The sequence below is a fragment of the Ammodytes marinus genome (assembly GCF_949987685.1).
Source record: "Ammodytes marinus genome assembly, chromosome: 7".
NCBI classification, from domain to species: domain Eukaryota; kingdom Metazoa; phylum Chordata; class Actinopteri; order Uranoscopiformes; family Ammodytidae; genus Ammodytes; species Ammodytes marinus.
This window is the reverse complement of record NC_137211.1, coordinates 19,758,589-19,779,014: the sequence shown is the minus strand read 5'-3', so window position 1 is coordinate 19,779,014 and position 20,426 is coordinate 19,758,589. Positions and strand designations below refer to the sequence as shown.

The 20,426-nt window shown below is 40.2% G+C and overlaps 1 protein-coding gene across 1 annotated transcript in view; it reads right to left on the bottom strand.

Annotated features, from left to right (window-relative positions):
• Positions 1-20,426, bottom strand: part of LOC307253359 (metabotropic glutamate receptor 4-like) — a gene marked incomplete at both ends in the record, with an annotated part of 160,564 nt that overhangs the window by 69,002 nt on the left and 71,136 nt on the right. The window contains one exon of the mRNA XM_080031357.1: positions 388-523. Coding sequence (XP_079887483.1) covers positions 388-523 — 136 coding nt within the window. The remainder of the gene's footprint in view (positions 1-387; positions 524-20,426) is intronic.

The window sequence follows — 20,426 nt, the reverse complement described above, 5'->3', positions numbered from 1 at the left end:
CTCTTTTTTTGATAGAGTAAAAATCCAAAGTGAAGAGTGAGTACCTCGACTAATTCCTACCACTAGGTAATTTCAGGGGTGTTCCATTGTGTTGCATTACATTACACCATATTTTGGCATTTTAGTTTTTAAAGCTACTTCACCCATATCCCTGCAATATGCATAACTGTGACAAAATCATCAGAAAGCTTAAGAAAGCAAGCTGCAACAACATTTATCACTTCGGACGTCAGCAGATTAAGAAAAAAAAAGCTAAAACTGTTTTACTTAAATTAAACACAAACTCATTGTACTTTCATATGAGTATTGATACAACATTGCAGTTAAATGTTGTATCAGGTTAAACATTGTATGAACTGACAGCAATTACGATTCCACTGCACTCACCTGATGTCATCCTCATTGGCAAAGATAATGACTACTCGGGCATTAGGGTTCTCACTCAGCCTGCGAATGATCTTGTCAAACTCTCCAGCTCTCGGTTCACGTGGTATTTTCACAGACTGCGAAATGCACAGACCACCTAATTGGAAGGAAAAAGAGAAAATAAGGTTTAAAATGAGAAAGAGATCTCATTTGCGGACATTTTAAAGTCAAGTGCACATTAATGCTGCCACTCTTTTTTTGATGCAACCCTTTTTTTCATAGGTTTTGTCACTTTTGGTCACCTGAAATATTTGTTGGAGGATTTTTTTTCTAGTTTGTTTCAACCCACACATTTCAAACCTGTGCCCTTTTTTATGATGGATGCTCTATTAAATGTGTACAGTTGCTATATTTCACAGCTTGAGGGATGCAAGGTATTAAAAAATAATCTTTCGTTGGACCGCAAGGGGCAACTTTGAGATACGGAGACCCATCAATTCAGTGTATGGTCCTGCCACAGAGACCAGGGGAATTGGGTAGCATTTCAAAGTACATACATTTTGTAATCAGAAAAACTGGTTTCATTGGTCATTTTATTTATGACATTGGTTATTTGTAAAAAAAACTTCTGTTTACTAAATCTTTCAGTTTTTGCCTGACGTTCAAGCCATCTTTGTAGGAGAAACTGAAACAATGAAATGACATGCTGGTAAACTGACGGTATCGTGCAGTGAATTTTATATATTTAGTAGGGCTGTCAAATTAACGCGTTAATTTCGATTAATTAATCACAGAAAAATTAACGCGATTAAAAAAATTAACGCAGATTAATCGCACTTCTATATTGCCCTTTGACCCGGTGCAAAAGAGGTGAGGCGATAGCGGAGCTGCACCTGTAGCTTGCTGACACGGCCCGCACGGGATTAAAGAGTAAAGAAAGAAGCATAGAGAGGGACGTTTTATGGGAAGCTCCGGGCAAATAAGCATGAGGGTAGGAATACGTCTTGTGTTATTCTCCGCAGTGTCTGTGCATTATTGATTTAGTGGGTGCCTAATTAACAATAGGTTCAAAACAGTATCTCTCAATCTTCCTCTGTGTCTCACTTTTGTTTGCTAGCTGCGATCGTCTCCTTCAAACGGACACCCGCCCGTTTTTTTGTGTTTTTTTTCGGCGCTAGTAGTTCCTAAATTTATTTAATGTAGTAACCTGGCTGAGAGGAAGAGACAGAAGTTATGAGAGAGAGGGAGAGAGAGAGAGAGAGAGACGAACGGTAGCCTATACAATTGTTTATAAAAGGCATAAAAGTGTCATATAAGTATGCGATTAATTTAGATTAATTAATCACAGAGCCTGTAATTAATTAGATAAATTTTTTAATCGCTTGACAGCACTAATATTTAGTATAGCTTGTTATAGGTGCTCGCCAGCACCATACTTACACCTACAATAATTCCCCACAGATCAGTTTAGAGCAGGGGTTTTCAAAGTGTGAGAGAGTGAGCCCCCCCTCAGAGAACACATTTCAGCTGAGCCCCCCCCCCCAATTTTTTTTTTCTAAATCCCTGTGTGTTTTGAAAGATAATTTAATTATTTTACACATTTTAAACATATTTTTGAAACATTCTAAACATCTTTGTGCGTTTTTAAACACATTTCTTTAAACATTTTAACATCTTTATCGAAGTATGTTTTTGTTTAGCTTTTTCAAAATACATTTGAACATCTTTATCCAGTGGTTTAATCCTGCTTCCTTTAAGCATGGATAGTAGTGACTGAGTGTGCAGCGGAGTGAGAAAGATGCACAAATTATTTACTATTGTTAAATGTCATTCACCCACCCAGTGTTTTTTCACTAGTGCCTCCAATGTCCTGCTGGGTGAAATTAGTAGCCAGCAGAGATCCTGACCCTCCTAGGGGAGTCCGGGGGCATGCCCCCCGGGAGATTTTTTTTTTTTTACCTTTTTGGAGTGAAATGCATGAATCTGGTGCACTTTCAGAGGAAAATAGAGGCTAAATCTGAGGAATTTTGTGTGAACAAATATTTTGGAGATACTGTGTCGGATGAATTAGAAGCTATTTATGAAAGACACATGGATTTTCCATAAAAATATTTATTTAAAATCAAATATTATGTAGGGTCCTCTGGGTTGGGCTTGGAGCTCTTTTTCTTTAAAGAGGACCTATTATACTACTTTTCTGGTCTTAATTTCTTGTTTTACACTGCTATAGAGCAACCTGACACGAATCACATCACAAAAAACTATGTAGATTTTCGGGAAGCTCTTTCTCTTATTTTGGCGTTCCAGCACGTCCTGTCAACACTTGAGTGTGTGTGCTTCGGCAATCTCCGCTCCCTCCGCCTGTGCTTCGGCCATCTCCGCTCCCCTCCCCCCTCCTGCAAACCCCACTCCGTTGTGATTGGTTACCTTCCTTCCGGAACACTTTCAGTGGCGGGAAGCGCGAGCATGGACCTATAAGGGCGCGAGGCAGACGCGAACAGGGAAGTGACAGCATTACCATACATGGAAACATCCGCGTGGTGACTTCACGAAGTTACATGCGACGTCACAAAGTTACAAAGGGTAGACCGCTTTGAACACGTGACTTCTCGACTGGCTAGAATAGTGTTTAGTGCTCGGCACAGACACCCCAGACGGTCAGCAGGGAATACGTCGAAATGCATGTAAGTCATTATTTGGTAATTTAGTATGGTTAAGCATGACTATGAATCATCATAACAACGTTTATAGGTCATAAAAGTCAAAAAGCATCATAGGTCCTCTTTAACGAGACATATTTCTCTGTAATATAGTGAATGCATTTAAATGCAGTGAGAGGAACGATGCAGAAGAACTCTTGTCCAGCTATCTTTATTTCCACAGACAAGGCTGAAATAGGCTATAGACTATACACAGTGCATGGGAAACTGAGGGCAGCCCCATTTCCAAATGTTTTAAAATAAACTCAATACACACTGTGCATGAATGTGACGTGATCAGTTAACCTCGGATTATCTCCCAGATGATCTGATTTAATTATTAGGCTATTAACTATCTAGACCAAAACATTGTTTTCCTTTTTTGTAAGATAACTTACATTTGCTTAATATAATGTTAATATCAAAAACACAAACTACTTCCCCCCCCCCCCCCCACAGTTTGAAAACCACTGGTTTAGAGTAAGTCCTCATCCTCATAGGATTGCTCCTCTGGTATTGAACACAGGTGTAAATGCAGCATGAGAAGTTCCCTGATTACCAGGGTTTAAATTCCCAATGCAACACTGCAAGGTAACTCTTTGGTCGCTCTGCCAAATGCCACAGGGAGTTTGTGTATGCTAATGAATTTCCCTTTGCGACACAAAGCCAGTCCGATGAACAATCGTGCAGGAATAATATCCAATAGTTTAAATCATGGCAACCCAGACTCGCAACATAAAACAAAGCCTGGCCCCAGCTCAGAAACTAATAGGTCGGGAAACTGGAAATATGAATAAAGAAAAAGGGAGGCCATTAAATTAACAATGATGTCGGGCTGCTTTGCTCATTGGTACAAAAAGTCACTTCCTGTTAAGTCAGTGAGGGTTCACAGTTAGTGGCCTGCCCTATTGCTCGTTTTCTACACTGTTGATGCATTTAACAATGTCTTCTTTTTCCTCTTATCCATGTTTTTTGCTGTTCCACTAGGAATTGTTTTGTTCAGAAGTGCTGCATGTATAGTTTCCCCAATGGTCATGCATGTCACTGCTAGAACACAACAATTATTGCTTATATATTTACTTGGCTTGTCATGAATTTGTTGTTCCTTAACAGGAGGAGTAGACTAATTCCTTTGTGTGTACTGGCCCATGGCGGTTGTTTGGGGATGTTTCCCCCAAAACATGCATTTGCCATTTCTCACCTCAAACATACAGTACATCAGCTCAGTGGTACAAATTATTTTGGTCTGAGAGTGATATGATAAGGTGGAGATGGACAACTAAGGTGAAAAGACAGACTCATTTAATTAAAAAAATTATAAAACAGTTGTTTAAGTTGCTATTTTGCAGTCTTAACAACTATCTGTAAAATGTCAATAGTATTTGTTATGAATGAACTTTCTTCTTACCTCTTGTTTGTGTCACTGATAGGTGTAACGACTTGTGTGGCAGGTAGACTTATTCATTATGCAAATTGAGGGTTAAGGGCCTCTATTCATTTAGGGATGACTGGTGGAAAGGAGATATGGCAAATAGCTCCACAATACTTTAGATTTTTAATCAACAAAACCATGTATAAGCACAGCTTTGAACTGACTAAAGGATGCTTGTGCATAGTTCCTTCCTAATGGATTCAAACAGGCTGTAGTTTAAATTATGAACCTACAGAGAATGTTAATCTCAAAAGAATGCAATATCAAATGTATGCAAGGCATTTCAAAGTTCACAATATTTGTGTACTTTAACACAATGTACATGGTCCTGATGGTTGAGACTTTCATTAAACCAAAGCAGAGGTTTATTTAGCTACCTAACTCTGTCAGACGAACTCTTAGAATACCCAGCAATCACAAGGGAAATTCAGCACCAGCATAGCAGCAGCTCTCTGCTCTCAGAGACTCAATCAATCATTAGATTCTGTATCTTTGCCTCGCTGTTACTCTGGTCCCCCATTCCCCCAACATCTGCTGTGTGGAAGCAGAGCACTCATCCCTTCCCTCTGTTCTCTCCTCGCATAAAGGGCAGCAGTATGCAGCATTGCTTAACGCCTGGAGAGAACACCAGGAGGACCAAGGGGATAAGAGCCTGTGCTGTGGGAGTTGAGGCACACTGAGCAGGGCCCTCCAGTGCAGTAACTCTGTTAGTTGTAGGGTAGACACGGCAATTTGTTTTATTGCTCACACTATCCATTCGTCCATACCTCTGTCAATCCATTTCTCTCTAAGAATGGGAAGAAAGTCTATATGAATGTTAAGCTAATGAAACAAGTCTCCTTAGAGGGATCAGATTTTCAATACAAGGCCTAATTCCATTTTGTGATCACACAGGATGTAATTAGGGAGATTAACTATTAAGACTCCCCCTACCCTTGTCTACACACTACTTGTCATCAGTCTTCCCTTACACTGAACCAGACCATCTCCCATCTAACGTTACTCAATATATACACTGGAACATAGTGAGACAAGTAGACAATTATGAAGCAATTAATTATAAATGTGTGTCAGATCCGAATGCAGCCCTGAAAAATAGAATCACCATTAACCTTACTGTTTGCGTCTCCAGAGACTTACAGGTTCGTCTGTTGATTAATTATAGTTATACATCAAAATAACCTGGAAATGATTAACAGTTTGAGTTTTGCTTTTGGAAATAAATCAAAACATTAATTAATCTTCACGTAAGATAGTTTGGTAATTTTCCCAATCAGCTGTTGCAGTGTGCCAAAACCCCAAAAGATTATCTATAGACGTATTTATAAGTGCAAAGTCAAGTGGAATGATGTAATAAAGCAGCATTTATTCTGCAGATATCGCTAGAAACTTCATGAGCGATGTATTTCTCTCCCAACACTCAACCAACACCACTCATAACATCTGAGGCACGTCTTAAAATCACCTCTAAAAATATCCGTTGCTGAGGAGACTTCAGGCCACAGTCCCTGCTCCTCTAATAGCTCAGAACACTAATATTCCTTCTCATCCGGCACCCGTGGGAGACACAGTGCTGTCATAAACATTAGACATTCCCTGGCACTGTGTCTTATTGCATTAAAGCTCCTGTGCTTGGTGAATAGTTGGGCAGAGGCACACAAAGAAATACCCCAGTGGGCCTTGTGGGGAAGGTGAAGGTGTATAAATAATATCATGTTTATTGGGATGCCCTTAGTCGAAATACCTACACAAGCAGGCTTAATTTGTAGATGGAGAAAATTGCCAGCAACAAAAATACAGACAACTAAAACTAAACTAAGGTTGCTTCTACAGTACTGATGATCACTTTCTGTCTTTGCAGCCTTGAAAATGTGTAATTTCAAAGGCATAGCACTTATTTTGCATGGCAGTAAATTATTTATCGGTCAAGAGACACAATCAGTGTGAATTCAAATCCGATTTGAACAGCAGGGTTGTTCCATCAATATAGTCCTGCATGTCCTGTCTGGCTGCCGACCAGTAGTCTAATGTATAGAACAGCAACGCTCAGCCTCACATTTTATTCTCAGATGACACAGGTTGTGTGTCAGTAATGACAAATGTGGGGAACCAAAACACGGTGTTGTGTATAGCACTAAAAAGGCAGATAAAAAATATCCCCCTGTGATTTATTAAACAGTATATCAAATGATGTATGCAAATCAACTGATCAGAGCACTGTGATAAACTGGCAACACGGCCAATATTTCCCAGCTTTCATCCGATGCATGCTGGGACATACTGAGGCCCCTGAGAGAAAGAGAAAATAATGGAAGGATGGAATTTATGTAAAGCAGTAACAACAAATGTACAAGTAAATTACTGACCATCCCTGATAGAAAAACATACGTAGATGAACTGAAGGAAGTGCTCTGTGTTTTAACGGTGAGCAATTATCTACGCGTTGTTTTTTCCAAATACAGCTGTGAGTAAGTAGGAGTGAAATAACAGGAGGAGTAGGAGTAGGCTGAAATCACTAGGGGAAATTGACCCTGAACAACAACAAAAAAGGCCCAGGTTCAGTCCTCTGTAAGAGCAGCCACCCTGCTTAAGTGTCCTGGAATAAGACACTAAATCCCCCCGCAGTCCCTGAGGTGCTGTTCTGTCGCTGACGCTGTGCTCTCACCTCACTGTGCAGGGCTGAGGGGATAAAAAGAAATGAATTTCACCCCAGGGGATCAATTACAGCATAATATCCCATTATAATTATTATGGACTGCTGAGCCACAAACTACCAAATTTCATCCTTTTCTGCAACATTATGAGGACGAGTCAGATTAATAAGGACTGCCTGCAACATTGGGATAACCACAAAAATGAATATAATCATACTTTTTCTAGGAAGCACAGAGTACTTGCATCCTTTCTTTTAGGCACATACTGTAAATAGCTCAAACAAAATGAATGATCTCAATACCGCCCATGTATCATTGTAATGTGTCTTTATTAACCCAGCCATCATTTTCCACGTGTAGCAATTTGGCAAACACATTAGATCAAAGTAGTCTCCACATGAAAGTGGTTGCAAATAGTGCTTTGTGCAGAACATGCATTTTATCTTTATTTAAGATTAGGGGTGTCACAATCTTGAAAATCGATCGGAATTACGTCACGATTTCGACATTCGAACTGGAAGGTGGAATCGTCCATTTGCCCTGTCCCCAGAGTCAAAAAAGAAAAGAAAAAAACACTTGCCATCTAGCACAGTGTAGTAGGGAAGGAGCAATCATGCCCAGGCCACGAGCAGTGTGAGTACAGGTCAGCGGGGGAGTGGGGATGGGGGGCAATCGTACTGGAGCACGGAACAGGCAAATTTGCCTAGTGTGAGTGCGCCCTTAGACTATACCAGACTAAAATGGCACAGCATTCTGTGATAAAAAACATGTATTTATAAACCGGAATCGAATCGAATCGTGACCTTAAAGGTGCTACTAGGAACTTTTAAATATTTGTGAAATAGTCTAATTTTATACTCTGATGATCATGAATTACATGTAACAGCAAACGAGACCGTCAGTGCAACAAATGCTATTTTTGTATAGTTTTTCTTAATGCCTTTGTCATGGGTGCGCTCACCCAGGAACAACAGCTGCTATTGTAAAAACACTACCGCTTTTGTCCAAAGGGGTTGCAAGGATTAACCCAAACTGAATCTTCCTCGGAGCACCTTTATAATCAAATCGAATCGAGGATTTGGAGAACCGTGACGCCTCTATTTAAGATTGATTACAAACACGTGTCTGTGTGCATGTTGTGCACAAACTTGACAACTTATCAGTGACGTACTGAGGCTCCAGGTTAATATCAGAGACAATAGTTTGAGCTAGATCAAATAATTCACCTTGGGTTCACCATTATTTACTTCTGGGAAAATAAGGTTGAACTGTGGTTTAATACGAGGCTGGTGAGAATCAAGTTTCCCATCTCTGATATCCCTGAGCAGCACACATACACATTCTCTCTGTTTGCCTTTTCTCTGCTAATGTAAATAGATGTCTATAGCAGATAAGATATAGACACCAAGACCAGCAAATAGATAAAATAAATAACCTTTATTGAGAGTTTGTGCTTTGATTCAATTCTGCAGTGCATTTTGAGGCTGCGCATTGTGGTGTATTTGGGATTCTTCACTCACTACTACTTAGAATATATCTCAATATACTGCATCAATATAGAGCAAAACTACTAGCCTGGCTAAAATCATTTGATTTAAGTTTACTCCAAATAAGTATTACACCCATACTGAAACACAACTTGTGCCAGTTCAAAATGGTTCAGGCAAAACAAGAAAATTCATACTGTAAATATCTAGCATGCTGCATATTTCAATTTATTCTGTTTCAAGTACAGACAGATGTCAAAGGTCTGCAGATAAACCGTCAGCAAAGACCAAGGCTGACTATGTGTGTGCAATATATTGATTCTCCTCTGCTAGGCATAGTTATGCCGTAGCAAAGGTAGGTCGCCTTGGAAACAATTAACCCCCCTCTCTAGACCGCGTGTCTTGCTTTTTTACAAACACGTCTTAACAGGAACGCTGTCATAATAATGTCAGTCGTCGGCTCTGGGAGGCTCGTGCCCTTATATACAGTCTATTCTAGTGCCTCAGCTGCGTCTCAAACCTTTGTTTCAGACAGCAAAACACATTTGCTTGGCTATTTTATTGAAAAAAGGGGTACTGCTATCAAAGAAGCATAATATTGAACAAAATGAAAGGAAGCAATTTTCTAACATACTGTGTAGTCATGTATAATGGGTTTTCAAGTACTCATGGGAAGATGCTCTAATGTTCATAAGAAAGACATCTGCATGGTGATGTGTGAAATTAAATCGGCTTAGAGATGGCTGTGATCACTGTGACGCTTCTTCATACTTTGTATATTTTCTGCAAAATAAGTATGGCACCATTTCAATTAAGAAATATGTAAACATAAAAAAACTACAGTCACTGACATTAAGTTCATCAATAATCATTTGACTATAACAAATGTTTGTTTACGTCTTACTCTGACTGCTGTTTTTATACTGCTACACAAAGTAATTTCCTTCAAATCCTTCAAATATTTCAAAACATGTTATTGATGATAACTGATTAATAATGAATCTGATTTCTCTACTACAAACTGGATCTTCTCTAGTCTTGTCAACATTAGTTAGGAAAAGATCATGCTTGTTATTGATATTGGTGTTTTTTCAAATTGAAGTTGTTGTTTTGGAATTGTGTTAATAATGGAATGGGGGGGGGGGGGGTGAGGGGCGCCCTTAGCTCAGTTGGTAGGGCGTCCCCCCCCCCCCCGGGCCGGGCCCAGCAGCAGACCCGGGTTCGATTCCCGCCCGAGGTCGATCTCTGCATGTCACTCCCCTCTCTGCCCCATTTCACCTCTGTCTATCTGCACTATCAATAAAGCATAAAAATGCCAAAAAAATATATTTAAAAAAAATAATGGAATGGGTGTTCAGACTGAACAGCCTGGCGTCAATCAAATGCAAGCGCCTTGGTTGGTTAGGGTAGGTTGATTAATGTACCAGTTAGACAATGAAAAATTATCCCGGATGTTCACTGTGAGTAATGGATCCATACGTTTAAAAGCGTGTCAGACGTCAAAACACTGAACTGCAGTTTACGTTACCAAGAGGAAGGATTATCGTTCATGGCAACAATAATTTTATCTTTTTATATGGCGATTTCTTTTGAAATTTGTTGTTCAAGTAACAAGGTAATCAACCAGAAATGTGTGCCATGTAATTAATTCATCAGCACAGTGTACTGCCTTGTGACGTACAGAAGCTAGTTTAGACAGGTTTGTGCCTGGTGACCCTGAACTTACTGTAGCCTTCTGTAAGCCCCCTGTTTAAATTAATGATATGCTAAGTATTTTCACACAAGAGTACTAGCAGTCTGGATGCAGCATGAGACAGAATGTTAATGTGAATTACAAGGGAGATTAGCAGTGACAATGAAGAATTGACAATAATGTATCTTATTTAGCATTACTGAACCGTTTAAAAGGAAAAATGTGATTGTTTATGTTGTTTACATTTCTGATTCAAACGTTTACTTGTTTAGCCCAGCAACAGGATTAGGTACCGTACTTTTCGGACTATAAACCGCGACTTTTTCCCCATTTTTCGACCCTGTTATTACACAGCACAGTATATGTTCTGTAGCTACTAGGGATGGGCGTTAGTAATCGAGTACTCGAGTACTCCTCGTTTCAAATGAACTCGATTGGTGGATGAGGAAAATCGTTTTTTTTTGTTTTCTTTTGTCTGTAGGCTGGCGGGCCGCTCCTATTTTAAAATGTTATACACATGTACAAAACGGATAAAAGAAAGTTTAACTAAATTAAATAATTTGATGCAAGTGCAATAAACTGAGCGTTGTGTCAAACAGCAACTGCAAATAACTGCCACTTCCGTGCCACCGCAGCGCAGCCTGTGTTCTCCACGGCACCGCGGAGCTGAACACGGTCTCTCCTTTTTCCAGAACATTTTCAGGAATATAACTGTCAAATTATTTCAAAGCAGATGATAAAGTTATGTTTATAAAAAGGGGAGATGACACCTGTTACTCTCAGTTAGTAATGAGCAGTAGACTCCAGGTGAGCATGCAAGGTGCACTGCTCTCCGCTTGGAAAGAAAAGTATAGAAGAAGCAAGGCTTACTTCAGGCACATTCGCTCCGAGCCAACAACAGTTACGAAGCCTTAACTATGGAATATGGCAGGGGTGGCCAACCAGTCAGAGACAAAGAGCCACATTTTTTACTGTGTTACTGCAAAGAGCCACATCGTACACACGGGTACACACAGTGGCGATTCCAGGAAATTTTGACTGGGGGTGGCCAAGGTGGGCCACAGAGTTAGAGTGGGGTGGCCATCGCACCCCTGAATGAATAGCATGTGATATGCTGTACAACCAATTCAAATATGATTTATAATCCCAAATGCCCAAATCATGTTAGTATCCATTGTAATGTTTGTCAGAAAACTAAACCCCTGAAGGGGGGTTTGGGGGCATCCCCCCCAGAAGATTTTTTTGTGTTTTTAACATGTAATCTAAGCATTCTGGTGCATTCTGGCGAAGATAATAAAGGAAAAAGTCAATATTTATTTCAGCTCAGATGTATAGTAAAATTAGCAAGACAACATAACTTGCTAGCAGTCAGATGCCTAACAACTGCACAGAGGGACGGATGACCACTAGCTTTTGACCAAATATCTTGCTAAAAAAATAAACCTTTATTTATGAAAGTCTGCCCTTGCTAAGAACATGTTACACTCGCTAACTACAAACTTTAATTTTTTTATTCAGATTTAAAAAATCTGCTGGGACACGTGCCTATACACATGCATGGTGGCACGCATGTCACAAGCACACTTATGCTGTTTTCAAGACCTTTGCTGACCAGAGACCAGTTCTAGTGGCCACAGTCCTACCATTAATTTAGTAATTGAAAATTGCAAACTGATCTCATATCAGTGGATTGGAGTGTTTGTGTGATGAACTTGGCAACTACCTATCAAAAAAAGTTAAGAAAGAAAAAAAAATACATATCATCTCTGAACTAGGATACATATCAGGAAAAAAATGTAATTAAAAAAATAAAATGAAAATAAAAAATAACATTTGAACTGGGGGGGGGGGGGGCACTGGGGTGGCCAGTAAGATTTCAGGGGGGGGGGGGCGTTTTTATTTTCGCGGGGAGCTTGCACATGCATGCACAAGCATTATTTATTAAAAAAAAAAAAAAAAAAAACAGGGGGCCCCACACTAGGACTTGAAACGGGCCCCCAGATCGTTAAGGCCGCCACTGTGATAATGACTGGACTGGACTCCTACAGTACTAAAGACGACAGGGCAGTCATTTTCAACAATGAACATTGTGTGCACTGCCTCACACACAAACTCTCAGTTCAACCAAGTCCACAAACAAAAATATAACAATTTAAAATAGCGTTTTTCTCTTACTATGCATGTTGCTTTGTGGGACTTACTTTTAGCATGGAGAGAGCTGAAGTGGCGCCGAAGATTTGAAGCCTTGAAATGCGCAAATGACACCTGGCATATAAGGCAGAATGGCCTGCCATAACGTTCAACAAAAAATATGAACTCTCCCACTATGTTTCGGAGTGAACTTGACACAAATAGTTTACTCACGGAAAACCTCCCTCCAAGCTGAGCGGGCAGTTTTATGTTGCGTCCGCACCAAACGTTTGCGAACGTTATGTTGCGTCCTCAATTAAACATTTGCGAACAGGCATACACATAGGGCCTACACATTAATAAAATAAAAAATGAAATAATAGACAACATGTAAAACGAACGTAAGAGCCGCATGAAACGTTTGCGAACATGCACACACATAGGCCCACACAAAAAAAAAAGTACTAAAAAAAAATATATATATATATAATCACATAATTTGATATGAACTGAAGAGCCGCACGAAGCTGGGCAAAGAGCCGCATGCGGCTCGCGAGCCGCGGGTTGGCCACCCCTGGAATATGGGGATAAGATTCAAAAACCGGCCGGTGTAACGTTCTGTTGATGAGGAATTAGTCGCGGTAATTATTCACGGACACGGAGTGAGCATTACGCGGTTGGATATAGGCTACAACTATCTGCTTTTGTGAGTTATTTATATGTATTTAAATTGTAGGACAATCATTTTATATTATTTGCTTCCCTTCTTATTTTAAATGGTGACTTAGGCTACTTGTTTTTATTACAACTACAGCCCATGCTTTTTTTCTCCCCACCGCAAACCTACTCGATTGGTTTAAATTGTGGCCCGTCTATTTAATTACTTTCAGTGAGGAAAAGGTGTTTTAAACTTGTGGAAAAAAATCCATCATATGACAACTGTGCAGTGGCGTGGCGTGGGGATTTTTTTTTAGGAAGCCAAGTGAGACAACACCTTTAATCTACATGATTGGTGGAAGGTGGGGGAAAGAAAAGAGTAGGCTACGTCGCAGCTTGTATTTAATGTAACTACAAGAGCTATTATAGCGCCTGGTCACTTTACCAGGATTTACACACGCCTGTAATCTGTCCGACACTGCTCGTTCGCTCTCTCTCTCTCTCACTCACTCACTCACTCTCTCACTCACACACTTATTAAATTATACATTTTATTATAAATGCACCCCCCACCCCGACCAGAATGCACAACTAGCCGCATAATGCCCAATGCAGATTCAAATTCATTCACAATATAATTTGGGGACATTTTAGGCTATTTTAAGTTTCACGTTCTCGTGAGACACGACTCACACAATCCAATCCAACTTTATTTATAAAGCGCTTTCATCAAACCAGAACAGAGACAAAGTGCTGTACAGGCCTAAAATAAGGTACAATACAAATAGATCAATCAGTTGAAGGTGCTTGACATACACACATACTTTCTATACATCCTTTTCGTTTAAGAACTAGGCCAAATGTTCATTACAACACTATACTTAAGACAACCCAGAACAACTTCAGTGGATATACAGTAGGCCTACCAATGCAACTTAATCCAGGCAATCAAGGCACAATTAGCAATAAAATAACACAAAACATAACACACATAGCTACACAGACAGTTAAGGGAACAGTTAACCCGCGCCGGGAGAAGGTGTGTATTTTACTCACTATTTGTAGAGGAAGGCCATTAGCTGAAGTTTGCCGCTACCAGCTAGCCACTCGGTGCGGACATAGTTCTCCTCACGGAAAGTGCGATAAACTTTCTTTCTCTCCACACGCATTGGCCTGCCGTCAGATTTGATTTTTAATGGCTTCTCAATTGGCAGTTTGGTAAAATAATTTGTTACTAAATACTCAAAATCTCCACCCTCCATAACTGTTCTTGCTAATATGATATCAATGCAAACATGCTAATCTCCCGCTATTGTTATTGTTGTTGAATTTCAGTGACGTTGATAATGATGCTTTGATTTGATTGGTGTGAAGCCAAAGGCCGAGTGGCTTCCCTTGGCACCCTCATGACACCCTCCTGACCAATCACAGGAGGGCAGTGTCAAGACAACAGCGTCACCTGATTGGTCAATCCTTCTTTCTTTTTTTCACTAAGGGATGCCAGCTCGGGCGAGTAGGGTCCAGCTGCAGCCCCGGAGACAAACACCCTGGCGTGACAACAACACCCAGGCGTGACAGAAGTAACTGTGGTGTGACGGACGTAATTTTTGACTATTTAGCTTCCATGACATGTCTGCTACGTCACTCATTTGCCCTAACCCTAACCACCCAGCTATGATGCCTGAACCTAATCCTCAAAACAATATAAATAACACAAACTTAGTAGCCTATCGGTCTGCGGTCTGTTTTATTGTTTGACGTGACGTACTCAAGATGGCCGCCGCGGTGTTCCGTCAATGTTCTATCTATATTCTAACCTCTCCCTGTCCCCTTGCCCTAACCCTAACCACCTAACTGTGATGCCTGAACCTAATCGCCAAAACAATATAAATAACACAAACTTAGTATCGGTCTGCTGTCTTGTTATTGTTTGACGTTGTTTACAACTTAGAAGTTTATGACGTTGCAAAAATAAAATCTACAGGTAACTTCCGTCACACCACAGTTACTTCCGTCACGCCTGGGTGTTGTTGTCACGCCAGGGTGTTTGTCTCTGGGGCTGCAGCTGGATACTATTGGCTCGGGCTGGCTTCCTCGCTGACATACAGTGTGCAGTGTCGTGTTTCGCCGCGTCTTCAGTATGTAACTTTAAAGGGGCGCTGTTTCGCGCATTGTGAAATGCTCAATGAGAGGAGAAAAATGGGGAAGAAATGACAGGAGCACAGCACCAAATAATTACCGAAACTGTTAATATAAATGTTTTTATTGGATGACAACTACAGCCTAAAAAACAGGGAAGCCTGGCTTCCCTTGGCCTCCGGGAGAAAACGCCACTGCAACTGTGACTGTTTGACAATAAGCATTGAGCGCTTTATTGCGGTGAACCGTTGTTCTGCAGACAGATGCGTTGAGTTCTAAAAATAGAAAAAAGTTTAACGAGGAATCGACTGATCCTCGAGGAATGCAAGCGATCACACGAGTAGCGAAAACACTCGTGCCCATCCCTAGTAGCTACTATTGCACTAAAAGGTAACACTTACGTACGTTATGCAAATATGCAACTTGTTTGTTGAAATGTTAATAAATGGGAGCTTCCTCAAGCAGCCATCTCTTTCCCGACAATCCCCTCTGTGCACAAACTCTTACATATGGTAATTAAACATTATAACACCTGCGGCTTATAGTCCAGTGCGGCTTATAGTGCGGAAAATACGGTAGTTTATGACTTTCCATGTGAACTTTGTTAACTAATTTAGCCGACCAAGGTGCAAGACAAGTACTAGAACTGATATTGTTTTAAAAAATGCTTGCACTTAGAGCTGAAGCCATTTATATCAGACTTTATTATATTAAATGTAAAGAAATGGAGCAATTAAGCACCTGCAATGCTTCTCCAACAGTTGCTGTACTCTGCACAAGCTGCCAAATTGAGTGTTATGAACTGCATGGATCTAATCTTTGGTCTCTATAACAAAATGATTATCCACTCAAGCTTGTATTGATGACTCCGCTAACAATCTGCGAAAGTATATATATGAGAACACAACAGGGTGGAAGTGTAGCTACATTCTGGCCTCAAAGTTGATGGATCAACTCAAAGTATTTGTTGGCAAGGCTATTTTCTTAAGCCAAATGGCAACCAGTCCTGGTATTACATCTGTCAGCAACTCTGCTCTGATATCAGCACGCTGTAAGCCCCGGAGGGAAATGGACCCACTCTCTATTTATCCCCATTGTGCAGAGGAAGCTCATGGAGGGCAAGAGGGCAGCAGTGACAGAACATGTTATTTTGTACATACTCATCCCACACTCTTCCTTTTAATTTGGAGCATGCTGTGAATATGCAGTAGCTCTGCTGCAGTGTATTTTTACTGAGAGAATATTATCATTTTGATCAAGGTTTAAAAAATGAATAAATGTTTTGAATAAAGGATGGACAATATTTTGACTGGAGTCTTTAACCAGTATGAATTCCCTTGCTACACTCTGACTGGATAACACATACTTTTCTTATTGTATAATGTTGCCCTGTGTTTTGTAACATCTACAATAAAACAGATCACTACAATATTTTTTTTTGCAAAATAAACTTGAAATGAAACGTTGCTGCCAACAGTAGCAGCACATTGCATTGACTACCGTGACATTACATTATAAACTGTTCTTTCAACTGGGTGGTGTAAGCACAAATGATTTGTCTGCGTCGGCAGGAGCTTGAGAAATCCAACCCTGTCCTATTTTTCACCAGCTGTAAAGTTCTGAGCTAAAAAGTGTTTTGTACAAATGTGGGAATTTGACCTGAGGAGTAACAGTTTTTATAAGACATTTTTTATAACGCATTTTATGTTCTTAAGGAGGATATAGAAACAGCATGTCATTGACGACCATTACGCTGTTTTGCTAGAGAGCACCTCGCCTATTCAGTTCCATGATCCTGAATTTAAAAGAAAAAGAGAAAGGTACATGACAACAGGTTCTGGGGCAACTCTAAATTATACTTCAAAATGACTGAATGACATTTTCCTTCTCAGTGCAAATCATTTATGAATCAAAGAAGGACCTCTAAGCGCTGTGAAATGAGCTTTTCTGCACTGTGGTAAAATACTCACCTGACAGCCATGGGACTATCTTTTTCACCAAGGAGCATCCACATATCAAAGCCCTTCAGAAATAGTATATAAGTACATTCTGCCTCCTGTCATGAGGCAAAGCAAACATTTATGTTGCTGTCTAATCAGGCAGAGGCAGAGGTGAAGAGCGAGCTGCATGGAGGCCTTTAGGTGCACTTTCTCACACTGTCAAATAGCTGCTGAAAACCACATTTGAAGTTAGACTGTCAGTCCTGATATGTTACCTTCAGTAGACTGCATACATTTCTGACAACAGATGAGGGAAATAATAGTTGACATCCTGAATTTTAAATCTCTCTTTTTCCATCCACTGGCACATCAAGATAGTTTCTTTATCAGTTCTTCCAATGTGATAAATAGCTTCTTGGCATTGCCTGCATTCTTCATCATAACCTGCTGATACTGCCAGCAGAAACTTATGTGGGGCACACACAAAGAGCTGCAGCAGTATAAATTTTTTTGTTTTTGTTTTCGTGAATATGCTTACTACTACAGATACTAATGTTCACCTGGTACTTTGTGACTTTCTCATTTTGGTGTGAATAACGGATGATGATAAGATAAGATGATTTGTACTAATGATTTGTACTAAAAATTGCTGATCGTATGCCACTGTAGCACTTCTTCTCTGTCCGTTTATTTACAGAATTAAAAGGTTCTGCAGAGTAGAGCTAATAAGAACATGAACACAAGATAGATTGGGGAAAAGTTTGGTGACTGATTAATCACTTAAGGTGTGTTTCAAGCAAAAATGCAATAGAGTTTAACTTTCTTAAATGTGAGCATGTGATGCTTTTCTTTGTCAAATATAATTAATAACTCAAAATCTACGGGTTTAATGGTTGCATAAAACAAACCATTTCCATGCCATACATCACATTGATCTTTGGGAAATTACAGCAAGCACTTTTCTATTTCCTTATACTTTAGACAAAAAAATGTATTGATTAATCAAGAAGATAATCAACAGACTGGTCTATAATTTAAATTGCTCAACAGCTACTTGCTTACCAGTTGGTGTCACACATTAAAGATGATGTTACTCAACAATGTATATAAACTGTGTTGAGATGACTTTGAATAAATAACGTTAAGGCCAATTTGGGAACTTCTCTTATAAATAAGTAGTTATTTCAAGTGAATATAACAGATACAATGTGCTGCACCATCTGACAATACCAAGGTCCACAGCTGCCCCCTTAGGGCGCACTCAAACTAGGGCCGCTGTTCCGTGCCCGAGCTCATTTGCATATGTGTGTTCCGGTGCGATCGCGAAGTGGAGAGTTTGCTAGAAAATTGGGCCGGCGACAGTATTCAGTCGCAGCCATGGTCGCAGCTGGATAAGACCCACAACAATTCTGAGGTGTTTGAGGCAATCCGCGACTACTGTTGTTCTCTATTGTTGTTCTACTAATTCCGGCAGCGAGTACGCTTGGTGATGACGTATGTATCGTATTTTGACGTGATGACATGTATGATAGAGCAATCATGCCCTTTGGGAGCAGTGTGAACACGGGCCAGCGGGGGAGTGGGGAGGGGGGGCAATCGTACTGGAGCACGGAACAGGCAAACTTGCCTAGTGTGTGTGCGCCCTTAGATCCAGCACAGTCAAACTACCGGAAGGTTCATCCACTTTTTGATGAAGTGTCCTCACCTGTCTTCTAATATTGCCTCTGAAAGGCCCTGGGAAAGCCTCCTGCAGAGACTAGACCAGCCTTTCCTGACATACAACTTCCCAAAGAGACCGTAATGAAAAATCTACAGATGAACACCCTGCTCCCTATTGTTAACTGTTATTATGTGCCAAAATACTGTTCTTAAAGCATCAGGACTCAAAGTGGACTAGGTTAAAAATATATTTACAAAAACAACAGGAATATTTTAAGTAAATCACATTTTAATGCTAATTTTTTCAGATTAACGAACATTTTCCTAGCCACATGTTGCTAATAAAACAATGTAAACTACTAAAATGGCAGCCCAATATTTAATACAAAGGATAAAATAGATTAACTTTGAGCTAGATTAATCCAACTCCAACTGGCAGATTTGAATGTTGCATCCTGATTGGAGTGTTTCGATATTCATATTTCATTCAGAGCTGGCAGGTCTCTGTGATGTAATGGAGATAAATCACGTTATGCAGATAGAAAAGCCATAGCAGAGTCCTGACTATAGTTATTTCTCTTCACACCTGCAATTAAAATCATTCATTGATTTTCCTAATGTCTAAGGAACCAAGTTCCAGGTGGTTGAAGGGAACATAAAGCAACCATTTGAGGGGTAGCTGTGTTTAAAGAGAGCAGTTTTAAAGATGTAAACCCATTTGCAAAATACTGCCAACTGCTAATCAAACAAGCTAACGAACAAGAAGTTAATGGGCAGAGAAGTTAAGTATAACGATGTTACTGAAGTGGAGTTACAGACAGGGGAAACTTAATATGAATGCTACTGTTGGGGTTTAGTGAATCTTTCCTATATTTGTCACTACAAAAGCTAAATATGTATTGTGTAAGTGTCTCTTTGAATGATTCATGTAGGTTTATATGATATCTTTTGTTTTGAGGTATAGGTCTGAAATTCTACCTTATCATACAGTACGTGTAGCACATTTTCCTTCATTGCTCTCTCCGCTTTACATGGTGTTTTTTGCTGCCGGTTGGCTGTGCAGTAGTTTGAATAATGTCAGAAGTAGGCCTTTCACACCAAAATGAACCAAGAGTCAGTTCCAGGCTGGTGTTGGGGTCAGTTCAAAACTGGTTACAGCCTTATCCCAGTTATGAACCGGTTGGTTTCACATCGACCGGAGACAGCCATGGAGCCGGCAAGAGAGCAACGTCATGACGTCACTGTAAACGTGTGTGTACGTCACCCGACGCCGCTGCTCTTGTGGCTAACGCTAAAGCTACCGCTAGCTTTAAGCACAACAACAGCGGCGAATACGTCTTATTTTTACACTTGTTGGCTCTCGCTTTGCTTTCTTAAGCAAACAGGACCCATACAGCGTATTCTCGCCGGTCAATTTGATCGCTACGTTCGGTAATTATGTTATGTTTACGTCTCGTAGTAGCGGTGTTTTTAAATATGGCGGGCATGAGGTTTGAGTTGCTCTGGTTGGTCAGGATAATCCCTCCCCCAACCGTTCGCGCAAGCAGTTCTTATCAAACCCTGCTCAATC